The 23,537-nt window shown below is 40.2% G+C and overlaps 1 protein-coding gene across 7 annotated transcripts in view; it reads right to left on the reverse strand.

The window, feature by feature from the left end:
* The window catches only part of LOC308410421 (mitogen-activated protein kinase kinase kinase kinase 4-like), a 107,953-nt gene that overhangs the window by 52,799 nt on the left and 31,617 nt on the right, over nucleotides 1-23,537 (reverse strand). For all 7 annotated transcript variants that reach the window (XM_080903744.1, XM_080903747.1, XM_080903743.1 and 4 more), the window contains exon 3: nucleotides 7,838-7,894. In XM_080903744.1, the coding sequence (XP_080759870.1) occupies nucleotides 7,838-7,894 (57 nt within the window). The remainder of the gene's footprint in view (nucleotides 1-7,837; nucleotides 7,895-23,537) is intronic.

Raw genomic sequence — 23,537 nt, forward strand, 5'->3', positions numbered from 1 at the left:
AAGTAAAGCTCTATATACTCTGTCACTTCCTGCAGCTAAAAATGAAAGCTAGTTTACTTTTAGCTTCCATTGGACAAATTTTCTGATATTTATTTTTACTTTAACATGCTGAGAGTTTTTAAGGACTTCAGCAGGAGCTTTGACTGTCATAAAGATGATGGGGTCAGTCGGTCAGACAGCCAGCAAGCCAATCCCTTGAGTCACTGTCCATCAGGCAGCCCGCTGGTTACTGCTCCAGCCAGGCAGCCGGTCATTTGGCTAGGCAGGCAGCCAACCAATCAGTCAGAAAGCCAGCAAACCAGACTGCTGGCCAGCTAGTCCTTCTGTTTATCCACTCATCAGCAGCAGGCCCGCAGTTAGCCAGCAGCCGTCCAGCTACTCACCCAGCAGGTGAGCCGGCCAACCTGTCAGTCAACCAGTCGGTTGGTTAGATGAGTAAATTATACTTTGAAAGTAAAAACAAAACTATAAAGGGTGCTAAAGGATGCAGAGAAAGATCCACACAGACACCAGTACCATCTATGGTCAACAGAGCATCCCTCGCCCACAAAATGTCAGTCATGTGAACATTTTTTGTAACAACTGAGAATAATTACAGATGCGGAGACCAGAGTGAAGGCGGAGGAACGCAGCAGGAACATTCTTAAGCATTACCCAATATGGGACATGAATCACAGCTAAAACAGCGGCTAAAGGAGACGAAGACGAGAATCCCCTAAACTGACAAAACACAACAGTGTTCAATACAACAATGCATCTATAACATGCACCTATTTTACACTAAAACACAGCAAAGACTTCAAATAGGGAATCTGAAATCACTTTTATTGATTCTGTACTTTAAATTTGTTGATTCTACTTTTGTTTAAAAAAAAAATTGCCAGAACCAGCTAATCAAATGCATGCGATCTTTAAGCACTCACGCTTGCCAAAGTATTACTATTATCATCATTTACACATTATTATTATTATTATTTATATCATAACAACATTACTATAACCTTTGATAAATGATCAAAACAATTAATTTACAGTCAAGATTGGTGGTGATTAATTTAATATACAGTTATGAATGAATCATCATCATCATCAACATCAGTTTGTCCAGATCAGACACATAAACTGTGTGTGTGTGAGTGAGTGAGTGAGTGAGTGAGTGAGTGAGTGAGTGAGTGAGAGAGAGAGAGAGAGAGAGAGAAGAGAGAGAGAGAGAGAGAGAGAGAGAGAGAGAGAGATATGTCAGGCCACAGCTGCTTTAACGAGCAGATGACATCACCCCCTCTCTTTTTGTCACATGTTCACCGTGTCTCCTTCTCTCCATCTTGTTTGCACATTTATCCTGTCCAGCCTCTGTCCTCCTTGCAACATCACTTCCAGTTGTCCTCTATAATGACTCTACTCTTTACTTTCACGTTCATCCATCCCGTCATTACACATCTCACCTCGGCCTCTCTCTTTCACTCTCGCCATCTCTCGCTCTCTGTCTCACTTTCCCTGATTTGTAGTCAGTCCTTCAAAACAAGGCATCCTGAAACTACTCATTATCATTCCAGGGCATGAAATGGTGGGGAGACTCTGTTGCAGCCATATTGCTTCTAAAGTATGACAGCACACAATTTGAGCAGCGCTCACAGAACTACCGACCCAGGGGAGCAGACAGCCGCAAAATGGAAGCATAATGGAAAATGGAAGCAGAGTAGCAGGGAGACTTCTTCAGAGGCCAAAAAAGGTTGACATCCTTCTAACAGACAACCGGGAACATGGAGAGACTTGTTCCAGGCATTACTGGGTTGGCTGTCATACCTGAAAATGCCCCCATGTGGATTCCTCATATATGAAGAAGGGTGATAGAGGGACAAAATCCACAGTATTAAAGTCTTACAAATGCATTTTCAATTTCTGCGTAAGCTAACACTGTGGCTCAGCAAGGAAACACTTTGAGAGAAGCTAAAAAGGCTGAAAGGATGAAAGATCCCAATTTGATTCATCTCACTTTTAGCATTGCTTAAATTAAAACTGTTGGAAATGGATTTATTTTACAAATTCTGCTTTAAACTGGTCTTTGAGGTTAGAATATATGAAACAATTGAGTTACATACATTGATTTATCACACTACATGTTATCAGTCTTTAAAAATGATCCTAGATTGAACATGAATAGTCTTAACCAAAGATATTCTAGATATTTCAGTGAATAAGTGAAAATGCTGACTGAAAAGCACTGAAAGTTGTTTCAAAGGTTTTCAGTTTTAACTACTTGGGAATATCTGATGAATATCTGCATCAGTTTGTATGGGAATCCTTCAATGATGTTGATGTTTCACTCTGAAGTGACGAGCTAAGTTTTCTCAAACCAGAATCGAGTTCTTTTGTTGAACACATCCAAACTGGAGGAACGATTTCAGAAACTTAAACTCAAAAGGTTCAAACTTGGAATTCAGTGTAATAGGTTTTATATTGCCAGACATTTCAAAATGTTTTATTATGTCATTCACTCTTACTGCGTCTTCCACACCTTCCCACATTCACACCTCTGAGTGTACAGGGAGCAGTGGGAGAGGGAGGTGAGTGAGAGGAGAGAGAAAGAGCTCTCTTGGCTTGTGATGTCTTTCAGTTCATGCACAAAATTTACTGAGACAAAAGGATGCGAGGAAAAATGTCTAGAATAGTAATTTATTTCCCGAGGGAAGCGAAAGGCAGAGAGAAACATGCTTGCTGTTGAGTTTTTCCTCTAATCAAGATTGATTTTTTCCCCCCATTAAATTCTGAGTCCTGCTGTATTACATCAAGTCAACAGCAGCAGTGGGAGATGCAGAATGCAGCCATGCTGCAGCTACAATTCCCTCTCTACCTCTTCCGCTTTCTTTCCAATTTCCTATAAGGGATGATGATGACTTCACTCCCTCTGTCAGTTCTCTCACGCGTTCCCTCATTTCGCAAACAAAACAGAGGTGGTGGCTGGTGAGAGATGGTGAATGATGGAAACGGGGGAGAACACAATGGGCATATTTGTGCCAGAAACTGGAAGAGCAAGGGTGAAAACACAAGCGAGGATGAGAAATTTAAGAAAAAGAGAGCAAGGAGACGACTGATGTAAGAATCTGGAGAATGGATGTGATTGAGCCTGCAAGCAGTGATAGCCCCTCCCATAATCCCACTGCACTTTACATGAACCTTCTCTGGAGGAAGGGGGGGCATTATCACTGATTTCTTCTCCTTATCTGAGCTTACTCTCTTATGTAATCGACAAACATCCAAAAAGACTTCTTACAATTAATCAGACAGCTGTACTACGGGGACAGACATTCCTAAAACACAGCATCGGCACTGCTTTTCTATCTAAACTTAAACAGACTGCAAAAATAAGGATTCCTGCACAGGAGACATTAAACTGACGGACATTAAACTGCCAGTTGCTTTGGATGTACAAAGTCACCGGTGTGGCATTACTGGTCTGAAGTAAAGCACAAGGTAAAGAGTTGCCACCTGAAAGCATTACCACACAGTAAAACATAAACAAAAAAAGAAACAGCAATTACAGCTGTCTCAGGAAGCAACACACTACTGTCTCCAGCACGCCACACTACAACAAAAGCACATCCACACATCTAAAACGATGTAATAGCATTTTACAGGCATCACAAGAAACTGCGTGGTGCAGAGAAGCCTGCATACACCATCTCTCTCAGTCTTAAGCACAGGAAGCAAGCTCAGGCTAATTTCCTCAAAAGTAAATGAACAAAAAAAACTGTGGTAAACAGTTCCAACCCTTTTGGAGAGAAAGGATGCAGTATTTCAGTGTCACATAAAAGGCACGAGTACTGCTCCACTTACAGAAACTTCTAGTTTATCATGTAAAAGCCAGGAGGAAGAGAAATCTATGTTAATGCCACTTTGACTGGTTTTGAAAAAACTACAATTATATCTGAACAGCGAGAATCTTTAATGTCTGTTTTCATCTTATTCACTCTGTGGGAGATGGAGAGGAAGACACAGATGTTTCTAGTCAAAACAAAAGCTTCAAATAAATTAGTTTTACCTGTTATAACCAGAACCAACTGTGAATCTGTGTGTTAAACGCCGGTTTAGCTTGCACAGCTCTACCACATTAGCCCAAATAAAAGACAGTGTTTCTGGGGTTTCAGAGGTTTGCAAGTCTGTGTTGAAGCTATTTGTAAATTTGGTACTGCAAATAAATATTTAGTTATAATTGATTTATTCTTCAATATTCTTTATTGTTAGCAGAAGTAAAACAACAACAAAAATGCTCATAAGAGAGCTTTAAAGTGCAAATCGGCACCCTTAAATTGCCTTTATAGTCCAACCAATCAAAACACAGACATGTTATGACTTTAAAAATGTTACATTCTGTCTGAAGCAGTCAAATATGAGTGAATGTTGCTAAAAACATAGTCTAAGAATAATACAATTATCAAACCAGAAAAAGTATGAAGTAATATGAAAATCTCTGTATGCAGCCCTGGAAGTTCAGCTGAGCACAGCCTGAGGAAATGTGTTCTAGCCTCAAGAAATCATCAATGCTGTTGCTGTTTATTGCAAAAGACGTGCTGCCAATAAGGAGCTGATGAAAGTCATTGAGTTACAAAGGCAATTTAGCTCTGCTGTAACCTTCACATTATGACAATTTGCATGAAATCAACATTTTAGTTTACAGTTATACCCGCTCATCTTTAGCGGCCTATTTTTCACACTCTCAGTCTTTTAATGGGGTATTTAAAGGTTTAACAGAAACTTTAAAGCAACTGAGGCTCAGAATGACTTGCTTATATCACAAAGCCCAACCTTGTGCACTGTTACTCTATAGCCCTACTGTTTTCTTAAGTGTCCATTTTTCACCCTCTCTCTCTCTCCCACACTCTCTATACAGAACAGGAAGTGGTATGTGGGTCAGAGCACATATGCAGAGATAAGCACAGGGAATCGAGAGCGTTCCCAGAAACGCACACACATAGGAAAGAAGATGTATAAATGGGAGGTTTTCCATCCATGACTTGTGAGTGCATGAAAGCTCCTGTGGTTCCCATCTCTCTCTCACACACACACACACACACACACACACACACACACACACACACACACACACACACACACACAGACATACATATGCATATATACAGTAACTGTTATACTGAATTTGCGTACATGTGCAGTATCTCAAATTTTCCCAATGCAAACAACTTCCTCTGCCTGACAGTCATTCTTGGCCGGTGTCCAGCCAAACAGGCTGTGTTTATTTTATAAAAATGGCTGAAACCGTGTGGAAAAGGGACCACTCAAAACATTTTGGTGGAACGGGAGGAAAAAAAGTAACTGCCAAGACTCCTCAACATGTGTATTTCTCTTCAATGATTCATCTTGTATGAATATATAAACATGTCCCCATCAAATGCTCTTGATCCTTCCTCGTTCCCTTCTTTTTGATCTCTGAGGCTGGATATGTAGATTTGTTCCTGCAGGCCACAGAGTTACACCCCGAGCTCGTGATTGCCGCTTTTAATGTTTTACCGTGAACTAGATTTTTCAAAGGCAACTTCAATATGCGGCATGTGAGAGCCCAGATGTGCTGAAGCTGTAGAGTAAGAGCCTTATGTTTGTTGAGAATACTGCCATGGACTGTATAACCCAAACTGCTTCCAGACACTGGTTTCCAGCTGCTCCTGGGTCATGATTATCCAGAACCAGCAATTTTGATTGTTTGTTGTAATCTTTTTGTTTACTGATCAAAACTGTCAAATAGGCCAGAATACTTGTTGCACTAATACGAATCTGACTTTAAAAACAACACAAAAAACATTTTTTTAATGAATTTCAGAATAACTATTTATAATCTATTAACAGTGCTATACAAAAGTCTTAAGCCACCATTATATAGTAATACGCTATAATAGTTTCCACAATTCTAATAAACTTGAAAGTCAGTATTTGGTATGACCACCTTTATTCTTCAGCACGTCCTGCACTCACTGCATTGACAGTGTGTTTGGGATCACTGTCATGCTGAAAAATGAAGCTGTTGCCAATCAGATGATTTCCAGATGGTATTGCACAGTGGATCAAAATCTGACTGCACTTTTCTACATTCACACGTCCATCAATGTTGACAAGATTCCCAACACCACTGGCTCGGAGGCTGTCATGCTTTTGGACAAGATACTCACTGTTGTACCTCTGTCTGAGTGGCCATGTCTGAAGAATACTTTGAAAGACCCTCCTAAAGGGTCATCAAAATGTGCTGGCAATATGTCCCTATTGCTCTCTTGTAACACAAGAAAAACAAATTTTCTTAAGGTATGTCATACTGCACCATCACAGTCTGCTACACTGCTTCCATTTATGGTGCACATAATGTTGTGCTTTAAAGCTTTTCCCTGTAAACAGCCTTCCAGATTCTGAGTGGAACCATGTTTTAGACAGCCCTGCATAAAGACACAGACTTTAACACTGTCGCTTTCATCCATAACTCAGAGGTGGTCCCAGAAGTTAACTTGGGAGGTGTTACAGAATGATTGAATAGATAATTAAAATTAAATACTCAACAAACAAAAAAAATCAGTGGCTGAAACACTTTCTTTTCTTTCCATTTCATAATTAACTGATACTACAACATTTCTGAGGTCTCTAACAGTCCTGGAGGCTGATTACAGCACTACCATCTTTGTTACAAATGAGCTCTTATTATCACAGAGGACCAATTTCAACAAGGATAGAGTGGGATGCACATTAGATAGTAAGTCTTTAGAGATACAGATGAAACCAGCAGGGTCCTGAAAGGCAGACCGTACAATCCTCTTCAGTGTGACAGTTAACCCAGATTAAAGCTCTGTTGGTACACTCATTCCTCTTTAAGCCATCTGCAGGAACATTTTTCTTCTTGGCTCATTTGGCCATTGATTCAATGATGAGTAAAAAAAAACCCAAAAAACAAAAACAAAACATCAGCATGAGGTTACTTTAATAACATTTTCTGCTTGTATACACATTAAGGAACACAGAACTAAAAAGGCAGAAACAGCCCTCTGGGGCCCAGTTTAACTCTGTGGATCTCAAAACATTTACATGCACGAGTCTAAAATCATCATTAGCTAAAGTGCCCTGAGAGAAGTGAAAAATCTGCTTGCTTCAAACGTGACCTCCTCAAAGTTCATCTAATGAACAGAGACCACTGTTAAGAGTGATGGAAGCTATGTGATTATATTCCTGACCATTTTTGGAGAGAAAATATTGACATGAGGGTGTGGAATGGAGAGAGGCTGTGGAGTGGGGAAACTGTTTGGTGTTTATCTTGTATGCTTCAGAAAAGCTATTTATTCCATCACATGCAATAAAACTTAGTCTGGAATCAATTACAAATATGCAAAGTACTAAAAGTACTAATGTGCCAACTTCCGCGTGCAGTAGGTTTCATGATCAGGCCTACTAACTTTAAACAGATGTCTGCTTGCAGTTAGAACCAAATCAAATTTCCCTCACAAGACGCCTTTCCAGCACCAAATCTCACGTGTTTATCTATGTTCCAGTGTAATTTGTTTTCTGGATTGAAAGAGTGACTCTTTTCATCATTTTATCTATATAAAAATTTATTGGCTGACAATTACTAAGGCAGGTATTCCTATAGTCCTACAGCCACTGCATCTGTTTCAGTGGAATATAGCTGTTTCTGTAATGGCAGAATAATTTTACTTCATTCAATCCTTCTCGTGACCGGCGTTTGCTGCAGGATTTAACAATCCCACAGTGCAAGAGTGGTTTAGCTGGGATTGAAACCTGATTAAAGACAACAAAAGATTACAAGCGCATGCTGATAGGTGTTACTGACCTCGGTGACGTCCATGACCTTGATGGCCGCCAGCTGTCCCGTCTTAACATGTCGACCCTGCAAAGAAACACAGGAGAGAGGAGAGATGAGCAAAGTGGAAATCTGTATTTTTGTGCATTGTGAACAGCTGCTACCAATGTTTGTGATTAAAGTGTAAGCTTGGTTATAGGACAATTAAGAGCACAATGTGACAATAAAAGTTGCTGCTTTATTGAAGGCCAAGTATATGACTATGCAAATCGACGGTAGTGTCCAAGGCTGAGTACACATGGAGGCTTATTCAGCCGTTCCAAAAAATAAAAACCACATTTATAACAAGTTATTTGTCTCTATAATAGCGTGGAGAACCACAGGCAATAATCCAAACCTTTATCATTTCCAAACAGGCTGAGCACAGTGTTTCCAACGTGGACTGGTGCAAAGAATTAAAACGGTAAACTCATTTTATCCAGGCAGAGCAAACACAGTCTGAACAGCTTTTCCAAATTTAAAGGACATAAACAGCGTGAAATAGTATGTGACCTGAAAGAGGCAATAATGATACCATGCTTCACTACATGTGTGAGTAACTAGCCTGCAGCTCCACCATACTGCATGCATGTTTTTCATAATTTCAGAATGAATGTGACAAAACATGCAATAGGCTTGCACAACGTTGGATGTGTACCTTTCTTTTTTTTTAGAAAAGAAGTTATTGCCAATAATTGTTGAGATAACCGCAAGCTTGTGGTCAAAGCAGTATTATCTCATTCTTGAGAGGCTTTCAGAAATACTTTGAGACTTCGTGAAACTCAGCACCAAAAGTATATAAAAGAAAAATGAAGGGGGCTTTAAATGAGCTAGAAGCTGGAAATAGATTATATGCTAACAATAACTTTTGGGAGCAAACTAGCATGTAGCAATTTTTGTTTTTGTTTTTTAATACCATGTAAAAATTAAACCAATAGCTTATTTTAAAGATATTGTGAAGACTTCACTTTTTATCGACTTTTTAAAATATTTCAAGCAAAAAATAATTACTCTGAAAGGATAAAAAACTAACAACTTACATGTTGCAGTTGCTCTAAAGCCCCCTAAATTAATTCAGCGTTAGGGCCACTGGGAAAGAAAAAAAAAAAAGTGGGCATGTCTTTTTTTTCTTCTTTTTCTTTTCCAGAATTCTGAGAAAAAAAGTCAGAATTCTAAAATAAAAATAAAAATAAAAAATCTAACTTTAATGTCACAATTCTGACTTTTTTTCTCAGAATTCTGGAAAAGAAGAAAAAAAACAACTTGCCCACTTTTTTTTCCAGTGGCCCTAATCCTCTTCTGTAGAAAACAACTAATAAATACTCACACTGACAAATACTAATGAAGCACTAGCTACTTGAGCAGTTTAAAAAATAGACTGTAAAACTTAAATTTCAACCATTTGGAGAGCTAAAATTTTGCAGTTCACCATGAAAAGAACAAAAATTACCAACATATTTTTCCAGGTAAAAGAACACACCGTTCAAGTAGTTTTCAGATGCCAGAATAACACCCAAAGAACAAACCTTATTCTCACACTAGCCTACATCGCATTACAGGAAAGGTACACAGCTGTTACAGCCTGAACAAGCAAGCACTTTTGAATACAGCAATGGTGTAGAGATAAACAAACTCTTCCAGGAAAGACAAACACAGAAAGGAAAAAATTTGAGATGATGCAATGCTTTATGACTGTATTATGTGTGTAGTGCCTGTGTGCGTCTGATCAGGTTTCCTTTGTGAGAAAAGGCACTGTGACACCTGAACCACCAGCCCCAACGACTGAGTGATGAGAGATTAACCCATTTCAGTTTAGTCAAGGGGGGCGTGTGTGTGTGTGTGTGTCTATATGTGTGTGTGTCTATATGTGTGTGTGTGTGTGTGTCTATATGTGTGTGTGTCTATATGTGTGTCTGTGTGTGTGTGTGTGTGTGTCTATGTGTCTATGTGTGTGTGTGTGTGTGTGTCTATGTGTGTGTGTGTGTGTGTGTGTGTCTATGTGTGTGTGTGTGTGTGTGTGTGTGTGTGTGTGTCTATATGTGTGTTTGTGTGTGTGTGTGTTTGTGTGTGTGTCTATGTGTGTGTCTATATGTGTGTCTGTGTGTTTGTGTGTGTGTCTATATGTGTGTGTGTGTGTCTGTGTGTGTGTTTGTGTGTGTGTCTATAAGTGTGTCTGTGTGTGTGAGTGTCTGTGTGTGAGTGTCTGTGTTTGTATGTGTGTGTGTGTGTGTGTGTGTGTGTGTGTGTGTGTGTGTGTGTGTCTATAAGTGTGTCTGTGTGTGTGTCTGTGTGTACGTTTGTGTGTGTGTCTATAAGTGTGTCTGTGTGTGTGTGTGTGAGTGAGTGTCTGTGTGTGTGTGTGTGTGTGTGTGTGTGTGTGTGTGTGTGTGTGAGTGTCTGTGTTTGTGTGTGTGAGTGTCTGTGTTTGTGTGTGTGTGTGTGTGTGTGTGAGTGTCTGTGTTTGTGTGTGTGAGTGTCTGTGTTTGTGTGTGTGTGTGTGTGTGTGTGAGTGTCTGTGTTTGTGTGTGTGAGTGTCTGTGTTTGTGTGTGTGAGTGTCTGTGTTTGTGTGTGTGTGTGTGTGTGTGTGTGTGTGTGTGTGAGTGAGTGTCTGTGTTTGTGTGTGTGTGTGTGTGTGTGTGAGTGTCTGTGTTTGTGTGTGTGAGTGTCTGTGTTTGTGTGTGTGAGTGTCTGTGTGTGTGTGTGTGTGTGTGTGTGTGTGTGTGTGTGTGAGTGTCTGTGTTTGTGTGTGTGAGTGTCTGTGTTTGTGTGTGTGTGTGTGTGTGTGTGTGTGGCTGACGAAAAAGGTCAAGGCTGATGGAGACAGCAAACTGCAAAACTGACAGGAAAACAAATCTCTGATGGTGCTTTTTGGTGGGGACTATCGAGTTACACTACGGAACACAATAAAGGATACAGGAGGACTCTGACTTTTCTATAGTACGGTACTAGATTTCGATATTCTGTTATTTTGTGACCTTTACTTTATGCCTTCTTGTGGCAATGTGGCTCTTATCTCAAAATCTTAAACCTTTCTCTTTATATAATCTTAACAAAATATTATAAGAGAAATAAAGGACAAACAAATGAGAAATAAACAGATGTTTTTAAATGCAGAGAGGAGATAGAATATTAACGTAGTACATTACTGAAAATGCTGAGAATGAAGTAGCTACTAAACATCAAAAGGATCAAGCTGTTTTGACCATTTACATAACGTGACATCATTTTAAAAAGACTTTTGTTGCTTAAATGTAGCCCAATTTAGGTTCAATAAGCCCCACATACATTCTAGCACATGAATTAACTATACAAATGTTTATTTTATTTTCTCCAATGAATATAAACTTCGACCATCAGTTACATTAAAAAAAAAAAAACATTTTGCAACACACTGGCGAGTCAGCCACTTTGTTAAATCCATCGCCAATACTGTGATGAACTTTCTTGTGAATGTCTGGATGCTAGCACGCTGCTGCAGTGGCCTGTAGTTTGCATAGAAATGTGAACTTATCTGCAAAAACTCGTTAACTACTAACTGAGCGATACAGAAACTTCCAGAAAGTCCAAACTTTTACTTTGAATGAAAATGTCTCTATCAGCCTCCATCAAGCTTAAGTATCTATCTTACTGCAGCGCTGCTGAGTCAAACGTTTCTAAGCCATGACACAACCACACTGCAGGTTTTCCCTATTATGTACTGATGCACACAAACTAACCGCCACTAACAAATGCTCTCACAAGGAGATTTGCAGGCACAAAAGTATATGAACCCTCACTATTCCCCCGGCTTACTGCCTCCTCAGTGTGACCTCACCACCTGCATTTCAGACTTTGCATTTCTTTTTCTCCGAGCCATGTTTAACAATTTGCTGTCAAAGAGAATAGCAGGTAGGATACCAGCCCATTTTAGCTGATGATGCAGTTTGTAAAGGCGGCAGGATGTGTCTCACACACACACGCACACACTGCAAATACTCTGAAACGTCTTATATTAACTCCCTGACAAACAATGGAAACTCAAGCAGACACACACCTTACATTCCCCATACACTCACACACCCGAGGCTCAAAGATTGTATAGAAGTTGTGTAGATACTGATGAAATCATGAAACGAATGTGTGAGAACATATGCATCTCCCCCCCCCAGGTTTTGTTGCATACAGTTAATGTGTAAATATGAACAAATATAATTACGACTGTGTGTGTGTCACAGACTAAATTACTAACAAATTTCTACGCGTCTGCATCACTCGCCTTTGCATGTGAGAAAGGTGACCTCAGCACAGCACAGACTGTTATAATTACAGACACCCCCCCCCCCCCCCCCCCCCGCACTAGACAAGCATACAACGGTTAAAAGATGACATCATCTTCTTCCCAGATTCTTTTGTTCAAAAACGAGACACAGATATACGCACACACCTGGCCTTTATGAAAAACCAAAAGACAGAAAAAAAGCCAGAAGGAAGAATCATCAGTCTTTGGAAATAACAAAGACTTCCAGAGAGGAAGAGAAAGAAATTAGATGTTCACACAGGCTGTCCAGTTTTGCAACAATATCTAAACATGTGGTTCTAAAAGTGGACCCTCCAAATTGCCTCAAATCAAATCTGCTTGTAGGCCCATCTGAAATGATTTACTTAAAGGATCCTGTCTTGTGTCTATTTACGTAGCTCTTGAGGCAGAGTCCAAGAAGAAGTGGACAACATTTCAAAAAGCACAAGTGAAATGTTTCAGTGACATTAACTCTCAGTTTCACTCCACTATAAAGCATTTCTTTGTCTGTAAGGATGATGGTCTTTTCCACAGCAGTGGAAAAACTCAAAAACCACCAATGTCAAAAACAGAAAACATGAGCAGCCCATGTTTCAGAGTAGTCTATAAACTTTTATCACTGCCCCCTACTGACAGTCCACAGCTTCAACATACAAATGCAGGTCTTTAAGGCCTAGCAGAAGCACTCATGGACGTCTGAGCTGTAGGATTTTTATTTTTGTTTTATTTAGATAAAAACTGAAACATGCTAAACTACTGAGATCACGATTCATTGTGCTAGCCCCAGCATCTTCAGTGTTGGTAAGATTGAGTCACTGCACAGATGAAACACATTCAAAGAGAAAAGGAAACAAAATCGCTGCCGGAGGTTAAGACAGTTTATATATAGTTTGGATGCTCATACCACTGCAGTAATAAGGACACTGGATTTTAGGGGTTAAAACATCAGTTACTGCCTTAATAGACACTCAGGCATATATTTAGTTGCCAATCTTCCAGTTTTAGAGTCTTCCACTTTAGAGACAATGTTTTTTTCATTTCAGCACATAAATCGTCACAAAAGATGATGATTTACCAAGCTTTACTCGTTGGGTATAAACCATATGGTTTTTAGCACTTAAATCAAAACTGAAAAAATAAAAACATTATGACTGCTGCTGCTTTTTTTCCTCCGAGAAGAAAAGAAGATTAAAGGGGAACATTAAACTTCAGTCAATCCTTCATTCTGCTTTTTAAGAGCCCTTTATTGCCTAACTATGAATGCAAATAGTACAGTTACTGAAACTCTCTGTTAACACCTCCCAGCTGACTCCATGCCCCATTCAAACATGATATAATCTTTCTGTCATCCGACTCTCCCATGACTAGCACCGTGATCTATCCATTCAACGCTCAGTCAATTCTCTGTGTGGGATGTTTGGACCAGAGTTTCCTTCATCATGGAAAAGCCTGCAGGGCTTAGGAAGTGGAGAGGAGCTGGTTTCAGCAATGAAGTTCGGCTCATATTTCCTTAACAAGTTTTTTGAGACAGCCTTAAGGGAACTTTTGCAAGTTTGAGATAACAATACACCCTTGGTTTGGGAGCTTTTTTACATGGATGTACTGTGTACCCTTTTCCATTAAAGGTTTTTTTAGTGCCATCGTCCAATCTTAAACTGGTTCTATGCAACTCCAAAGACTGGGGATGCCAAAAGAGCTTGCACAATTTAAGAGGCATTATGAATGGCTTTGCATTCATATACTCATTGATAAATATAAAAGTAGGTAATTAAAGCAACAATCATCAAAGACGAATGAGCACCATGACAGATGAAGAGTCGCAGCCTGACCTTTAGGGATTCCTTCACTCTCATTGTTCATCTCTCCAACCAGAACCCACCAATGGTTTAATGAGGACCTGACCCTAGAGTTCACAAGGATCATTCAGGTAGTGTGACCTTTGACCTCAAGCTACAACTTCAAGGGGCAAGGGATCCAGGTTCTTTTCACTGAAGTGAAAAGCTATGTCCACATAGAAGGCCTGGTGTTTACAGGACATTTGCCCCATCTGTTTCCACAAATGATGTGTCAAGGCAAGGTAACCAGATGTAGGTCATCCTCATTGTACAAGTGCTTAGTCCCAACACACATCCCCTCTACTTACAGACAATAAATAAAATCCGAGCTTAAAAAAGCTCCAGGTCATGTTTAGAAAGTCGACGATTATCTGGTGGATACACTGACATACATATACCATAGGCCTGCACAATAAATTGAAAATTTATTGTCATCGCGATATCAGCCTGTGCGACGGGCCCATTGCAAAATATGGCGTAAACTGCGATAATTGGGTACATTAAAATGTTTACACACGTGCTTTAAAGAATTTACCAATCAAAGAAACCCCTTTACACATTTGACCAGTCGAATAGAGCCCTTCACGGCATTAACCAATCAATGGATTACAGACCCGCCTCCTACGTAGGTGGGGAGCGAACAGCGCTGCATTAACGAGTCAGAGTTGTAATGGCTGACTATGGCTACTGACTATGAACTCGTGGCTAAAAATAATAGTACCTCGCTTATTTGGAGGTACTTTGGATTTGATAAAGACGACGTTCTCCAAACACAGGTGCTCTGCAAAACTTGCCGAACACTCGTGGCAACCACCAGAGGAAACACGACTAATCTCCACCATCATCTTCAATACAACCACAGAGAACTGTTTGAGCACGATCTGATATCATCGTGTTGGTGTTGTTCCCAGATCAACATAGTAAATGTTGTTCCAGGAACAACACCAACACGACGATATCAGATCATCCACTGTTTGAAGAGTTCCAGAAAGACAGGGCTAGCCAAACAAAGGTTGCTAATGTTAAGACAAAGAGCGCAGCAGTCCAACAGCCGTCTCTGTATCAGAGTGTTTCAAGTGGAACTCCTTATGAGAAAATGTCGAAGCGCTACAAAGAAATAACAGAGGCCATTACACATTTTTAGGCTAAAGACATGATGCCTATAAATACAGTTAGCAGAGAGGGCTTCACTAGTCTGATACATAAAATGGACCGGAGATACCGCATCCCCTCACGAAACTACTTTTCCCATGTCGCCATTCCACAAATGTACGAAACATGCCGCAAGACCGTCATATTTGAACTGAGCCAAGCTGAAAACTACGCAAGCACTACAGACCTATGGTCAAGTCGTACAACGGAACCATATATGAGCTTCACAGTGCACTTCCTCACCGAAGACTTTGAACTGACAACACTGTGTCTAGAGACTGCATTTTCCAGACTCTCACACTAGTGAAAATATAGCCCATGTATTAAGTGAGGTGCTGGCCAGGTGGGATCTTAAAGAAGACCCAAATTTTTTTATGGGGGCAATGTTTCAATGTTAAAGTGCACTTTGTTGCTACGCTGCTAATACAGCAGCTTTCTTTAAATAAAACTGTTGCAGTAAAACAGAAATTATGTATTCTGGGTTTGTTTGTTTTTTTGCTATTTATTTTATCGCAAGTCACATCGTTATCGCAATATTGATCACAGTTATCGCACATCGCAGATTTTCCTAATATCATGCAGCCCTAATATACCAGATGCTCATTTATCAGACGGTTACTTATTTTAACTTCCCTGAAATGACTTTCTGCAGGTTTAAGGTGTTCAAAGTGCATGCAATAGAGATGGAAAGTCACACGGGCTTCCTGTTATATGTAAGCAAGAAATCATGACTTCTCAACCCACTGGACCCTGTAATCCTCCTAACAGAGAACATTGTACGGTTCTCACTGTGCTACATTACAATAAAAAATAAAAGTGTCATTTTTCTTTTTTTCTTTTTTTACAAGTGCCCACACAAAATAAGTTTGAAGCTGAAGAGGTTTTACTGCAGAGCGTGCATGCTGCTTTCTCGTGGCTGCCCTTTACCCTTGCAAAATAAGACCACACTCTAGACTTCCTGCCTCATATACGTGGGCTTATCACAAACTAGGAACCACGGGGACCAGCAGGCTGTGACCGAGCGCCACCACTTCCTGTCAGGTTTAAGATATTTTTTGCCCTATAACCAATAAAAACACATCTCTTATCATTGATTGACATCTGTTTGACTATTACACACCACACCACACCAATTATTTCACTGACTTTTTGTTTGTTTAGTTTTTTCCCCCTGTTGCTTTTTTATGGGGGGGGCACACAACACATTTAGTGTTGCTGGTTTGCTTTAAAAACCAGGAAATCTGGTTTTACATTTTTTTCCAGCTGCTGCTTGGAAACGGCGGAAGTCTGGAGAGATATAAAGAAGAGCGAAGACGAGCAAGACGAGGCTGAGAATCAGAGGGTTAGAAGGCGAGGAAAAACAAGAAATAACAACATGAGTTGGTGTGTGTGTGTGTGTGTGTGTGTGTGTGTGTGTGTGTGTGTGTGTGTGTGTGTGTGTGTGTGTGTGTTACAGATAGAAGCCAGATAGAATTAAGACAAGGGGGGGGGAAAGAAACTGTGCGACTTCCCCCTTAAGGAAATGCCAAGGAAGTGGAGTCATTTTAGAGCAAACACACACACACACACACACACACACACACACACTACAAATTGTTGTCAACTGTACACATAGTGCATGTTTATCTTTAATCTGAATATATACCTGATTTTACTGGGCATACGTGTGAGTGTACATGCATGATCCATTTCAGGACAAAGCGTCCTTTATTGTGCCCCTCTGAGCTTTCGGGGCATAGAGAAGGAGCCAGGTGCAAGCTTTAGTGCAAACACAAATACTTTCACAAACACATTCACATGCACAGATGCACAGAGAAACCCCCAAAACAAACACACACATATAGAAAGATGTGCACAGGCAAACACCCTGCCTATTTCTGCAGCTCGGCAGTGTGAAAACCATCTCGCTAACAAGTCTTTATTGATCAAACCAACAACGTGTGGAGTTTTGAAAAGTCTTGAAACCATCATGACGATGATGGGCTTCGACACCTATGAGCGAAGCTGCTCATAGGTGTATGCTAAACACAACCTCATAACTGCTATAACAGCAGACACACACACAAAACAAGGTAGAAAGAAGAAAACACAAGGGCCAGAGGAGGAATTTAAACTTTTATTGCTGCTTCCACATCACAGCTGCTGCTCAGTTCTCTTGTCAACAACAGTGACAGTGTCGATCGCTAACCCTACGGTGCTTCTATTCTCGTGGGGAAAGCACAAAAAAATACAGGCACACTTACAATTTATGAAGGTGTCATAAGGCAGGAATTCTCTTTTTAGTTAGTGTGTGTCACAGTACATAGTTTCCAAGCACACCACTGTGTATTATTTAGAAGCAGGGCAGTTGATTATTTCTGCTGCTCATTGATCTGTCCATTAAGTGCATAAAAAAACAAAATACTGTATGTGTGTGTGTAACTGTTCTCCAAACAGTCGCAGTTGGGAAACTTCGATGACAAAAATCCATCTACCATCTGCCATCAGTACAAACGGACACCTGTTTTAAGCTGTAAAACTTCAAGCAGCTGTTTCAGAAAATCCACCCAATCAGCTCGCATTAAATATGCAGACGAGAAGCCTGCATTTCATATCATTTACTGTCTTAACAGTAAATGATATTATTCTTCAGGCAAAACATTTTTAAAAGTCCTTTTTGTTATCCCTTAAAGCCTAGATAAAGCTCAGCTTTTACTTCTTATTTTGGCCATTATAGCACCCAGAGTGTCTCCCAACACTGTAACCTGACATTCACGATTCACTCAAAGGTTTGGTTGTGTGGCTCAAGCAGAGGAGCTCATCTGCATCACTTCCTCCTGGTTATGACAGGGTACCGTGCAAATGAAGAAGACATCACTTGTGTTGATCTACTGCTTTGTGACAAACACCCAGTTAATGCAGAAAGCTTGTATTTTTGAGCTATTTTTATCAGTGCCCCCTGAGGAAGACTGCAGCTGCCATCTTTAATGGAAAGAAACAAGAATAATGACAGTCAGAGATTTTTTTTTTTTAACTAAAAACATTTTTCTGCCTGATAGTAAACAACCAACCAGTGTCAAATCTCACGGAGCTGAGTCATATTTGTGGTGCTTTCTTTGTTTGTGACTCATTCATTCCCCTCCTCTTTTTATTCCCTTATCTTAAACTCCACCTTCGCAGATGGGGAATGAGCTGCATTTTTGCTATTTCTATATCAATTCAGACTGGAGGATTTTCATTAATCTACAGTACCTACCAGGCTCCCGCCTTTGTCTTCTCCTTTGTCTAATGTATGTCTGTTTCTATCATTTCTGGATCTACAAAAATCACTATTTATCAGTTTGTTGCTTCTCCCAAAAACAGGAAAACAACGAGAGACTTGATAAGATGTTAAGCTCAGTTTCTGCTTCTCCTTTGCTCTGCCTTAGTGTTTAAACAGGGAGCTCTGTGTAAGTAGGCCAAGAAAACAGTCTCACTCTGGGGAGCAACACAAAGACACGGAGAGGGGGAGAGAGAGAGCGAGGTTGGTCAGTAATAAATCTCCATTGATTGCTGTGATCCAGCTAAAATTCAAAGAGTGTCTGCACCTGCACTAATGATGACCACACACACTTACAGAGAGACTGACACTATCCTTTTGATCTCCACACACATACAGATACCACAAATCTTTAGTTTCAGACATTAAAAAAAGAAATAAAGAAAACAGAAAGGAGTGAGGACATTAACGTATTACAGAAAGGTGAAAAGTGGATAGGTAGGTGGGGGAGACAGTTGAGGGATGGGGGGGGTTGGCCAGCGCTGCATAGCTGCTGTAATGAGATCTAGTGGTAGTAAGGGGGTTACATTCTGGGCAGTGCCGCAACTTTCCATAACGTAATGACCTATCACCCCATTTTTAGACACACTAGGAGGACTGACGGTCATTGAAATGGATATCGCTTATGACCAGGCCGACAAACCACAACATCAGGGCTTTTCCAAAGCTGTTCACAGGCAGCTGGGAAAATGCTGAGTGCCGCAAAAATTTTAATCCTGCACCTGAAGACGAGCAGTATAGTGGAGGTAACCTTTCATGAGCCCAAACCTCTACTGAGACCTCAAAACCTTCCAAATTTTAGTGCTAATGACATTAGCAAAACATTGCTTCCTACTGCTCCAAAAGACACATTAAATTCAAGTACCCTATGATAATTAGGCTCCAAGTCTGAAAAAACACAAACAAAAGACAGACAGCTTCATTTGACACAAGCTTCAAAGTGATGAAGATGAGTGGAGGTGTTGGAGCATTTTGCGATTGTGAAGGCTGAGGACGTCTAAACACAAGATGGCTTAGCATCCTTTTCATCACGACATTCCTCTAGCAGCTCCTCTGAGCCTGGAGGATCAGCAGGAAAAACACACCGATACAGAGGAGACAAAGGCAGAGAGCACGGCATGAAGGACAGAGGAGAGGCAGATCTGGTATGAAGACGTGAAAAACACTGAAAGTTGAGCACATGAAGGCACTTCCCAAGATACCAATGTTTTGGTGGTCTCCTGCACTAACAAAGATCTACATGCATATAAGGACCAAACTGATACAAATGCCCACAATGACTGTTTAAATGTAACATGTGAAACTGAGTTTAGAGCGAGTCTTTTGAGGCAACTCTCAGATATTAAATAAACATTAAATTTTTTAAAAATGCCTTAAAAAAAAAAAAAAAAAAAAAAACAGGGAGCCACCTCCTCTTTGCTTCATCAAACTGTCTCCAGGTCTGAAGCCTGTGGACGGAGCCCAATGAAGCGGCCGAGCACGCTGGAGGAATTAGCTAACTGTCGGACACCATTACCCCCGTTGTTACTGAGATATGGCACTGACTCCGCCTCCACACGCTGTCCTCCCTCGCCCAAAGAAGACACAGTAGAGCTTATTATTCTCTTTCAAAGGCTCATTAGTGTTGATCTTGGCTGACTGAGGGTTGCAGAGATATGAATCGGGGAATAGCACACTATTAAACAAATCCTGTTAGAGAGGCCTGCTCGGAGGCCTCGAATGAAGCTTAATAAACTGATGGAACAATGTTTGCAGGAAAGAAGATAATACTCCTCATCGGAGAATCATTACTGGAAATTAAATTCAGCAGAAAAGAGGGAGTAAACGGAGAAGTGGGTGACAACTTCTTCCAGTTTAGCTGAATAAAGCACTAACAATACCAGAGTTTACAGTTCAACTGCCTTTAAAAGACAATCTAATACATGGGTATACTGTTCCTGTAAATGGTTATCTAGGAATGTGTTCTACAATGGGATTCAATTATCTTCTAACTGGCTTCATGCATGACAATTTGACCAACCCCCGCTTTGAGCTAAGACTTGGAAGATCTCAGCAAGTTCGGGACTGCTGTGGACTTTTGTACAGAAAGTAGGGCTGCTCGATTATGGCAAAAATGATAATCACGATTATTTTCACTGAAATTGAGATCACGATTATTTGACGATATTTATTTAACCCTTTAAGACCTACTATAGAACCAAGTCCACCAGAGCTTATATTATTTTTTTTACATGCTGTAGTGCCATTTGTGGGAGCATTTCAAGTTGCTATACATCAATACAACTGTTATAGCCCATATTTTAATAATATGTATGCATTAAGTCCATAGTAACTACATAAATTGCAAAAAAGTGCAATAAACTACAAAAAAAATTGAAAATCGCTTTTGTTTTGTTTACATATATTTCTACTTGGAGAAATTTAAGAGGCTTATCCCTCAAAACTTTAAATACAATAAAGTTGCAAAAAATAGTTTCCCACCACAGGAAATTTATTTTGAGTGTCTTCATAGTTTTATTTTGGAGATACAGCAATTTTTATATACTGCAGGAAAAACAAAAAACAATCCTATGATGCAAGTTTGCAAAGAAAACAGCATGTGCATCATTTCACTGTGGGAAGTGTTACGAACAACTGATCGGAACGGCAAAGCGTGTTTCTGGAATATTATGTTTTTGTTCCTGCAAGCGCTTTTTATGCAATTTTTGCAAAGCTATATGTGGAACGAAACCGTGACCGAGGACAAGCTGATGGCATCAGATGTAAGTACAACTCCTCCGGTTTCATATGCAAAACAAATTATTGCGCTAGCTTACACGGTTCAGGTTCTACAGGGATTTAACAATAGTTACGCAAAACGGAGCGTGCTGCTCTGACGGCTTTAAAGGGTTAACAATGACTTTAAAAAAATAATATAAAATAGTGTGCAACACCACTGAAGTTTTTTTTTTTTTACCTCTCTTTTCAACCAACGGCAGTCACTCTCCAAATAACTTCTGCTTAGCTTTCCGAGCTTCCCTCGGGTCCTCTTAAACAGCGGTCTCCAACCTTTTTTGCGCCACGGACGGTTTATGCCCGACAATATTTTCACGGACCGGCCTTTAAGGTGTCGCGGATAAATGAGGGAGGGGCTAATAATCGGCTCAGTCATTTTTAATGATCGTTGAAAGCCCAGATCGTAATCGTGATTAAAATTCGATTAATTGAGCAGCCCTAACAGAAAGTCTCCAGAAGACTTTTCCACATGACTTTGTTGTCACCTAACGTGGCCCCTGGCCTATCACGAGGACAGAATCATGATCTTTTTTTTTTTTTTCAGAATACTTTGTTATTGTTTAGAGCGATAAGATTAGAGAGATGAGGGTGGCTGTAGCTCAGGTGGTAGAGCAGGTCATCTACTGGTCGGAAGGTTGATGGTTCGATTCCTGGATTCCCCTAGTCTGCATGCCAAATATCCTTCGGCAAGATATTAACCCCAAATTGCTCTCCGATGCATCCATCGAAGTGTGAATGTTACTTAGAACAATGTGTTTGTGTGAATGGGTGAATGCACAAGTTGTGTAAAGCGCTTTGAGTGCTCAGAAGAGTAGAAAAGCGCTATATAAGAACCAGTCCATTTACCATTTATTTTTAGCATCATAGTATTTGCTTAAAATCACCACTATGGTCGCTAAGGAAAGCCATAGATGTTAAAACAAAGCTTTTTCTCAAAAACTGCATAACCAGCTATTATCATCATTGCTGCAGCTCTAAAGAGAGGCCTGTTCACATGTTGCATGTTGACTGGATCAGTTGTTCCTAACGTCACAAATGATATTTTAGGGAAATCCCAGTTCAAGATTGGTTTTATTATTCAAAGTCAGTTATGAGCTGTTTTCTTAGCTACTCAGGAGGAGTTTTGTTTCCACTGGGTCAATTTGACTCTCAACTTCTTGACTAATTTAAAGGAAGCAGGTTGGCTGCCCTAAATACTCTAGTCTCAAATTATATTCTGCCTTTTGAATTAAAGCTTTCTTGTAACTGCTGTGTGTTGTAAAGTTTGTAAAAGGTAAACACCCATCTATCCATATTTAAAATCTCCTTTACAGTACTTTCACAAACACTCCTTGGCCAACAACAACAGCAGTGATTAAAAAACAGAGGACTGATGGGGGTCATATACAGAGTGACTATTTAGGAGGTGACCTAGGTAATGTAAACTACAGCATCTGTTTTTATCCTTGTCTCACTGCCCTCTGCAGCTCCCTTGGTGACCCATAACTCCCACAATCTTTCTTATCTTCTCCCAGGCTTAACAAAACCTCCACCCACCAAGCCGACATGAGACGAGAGACTGTGGCTGTTTACGTTTTGCTTACAAACTAGAACAGGAGTTCATCTAAGGGACACAGAGAGCTACTGACTCAAACCTTTTTAAATATTTTCACACAGCTTTAGTCAGCAAAATTAAAGTGGGATTTTTCACATGTTCATGTGTTGCAGTGAATGAGGGGGGAAAAAATACGGATGACAATCTTATTCATTAGGACTCCGTAATATTAAGTAACAATAATCTCCATAGATTGATTTCCAGAAACCATTAGATACCCAAACAGCTCATTCTAATGCAGGGAGTCTGTGTGGGCTTCGGCAGCTTAAACTATTAATTTCTTTTACGTAGTTTGGGGGTTTAAATGCTCTCATGTCCCACAGTGGGTTCCCAGCCTAATTTCAGCCTAAAACACTTCAAAATGCAAATGATGTGAATGAAAATGTGCTATGGAACAAGAGGATAATAACTGACTCTAAATCTTGTTGAAGCACGGCCGAATAATCCGCACGGGCCAGAAGCTGCAAAAAAGACAATGCTGAGCCTAACGAGAGCAGAGCAGGGAAGTCTAAAATGCAAACTCAATTAGCTCATAGCTGAAGGTGGTTTAAGTCTGGTTACCCTCTGAAATAAGTGGGCGGGGGAGTGCTAAGAGCTAAGCTACCATCATGACACCCAAAAGCTTTCTTTTAGGAAATATAACTCTAAAGTTCCTTTGCATACTTCTTCTAGGTACAGAGAAGAGAACTTTAAAACCTGATTGCAAAAATAATTACAATACAATAAGAGCAGTTAGCTGTTGGCTCAACTACTCCGAAGC

The sequence above is a fragment of the Rhamphochromis sp. 'chilingali' genome (assembly GCF_963969265.1).
Source record: "Rhamphochromis sp. 'chilingali' genome assembly, chromosome: 14".
NCBI lineage: Eukaryota > Metazoa > Chordata > Actinopteri > Cichliformes > Cichlidae > Rhamphochromis > Rhamphochromis sp. 'chilingali'.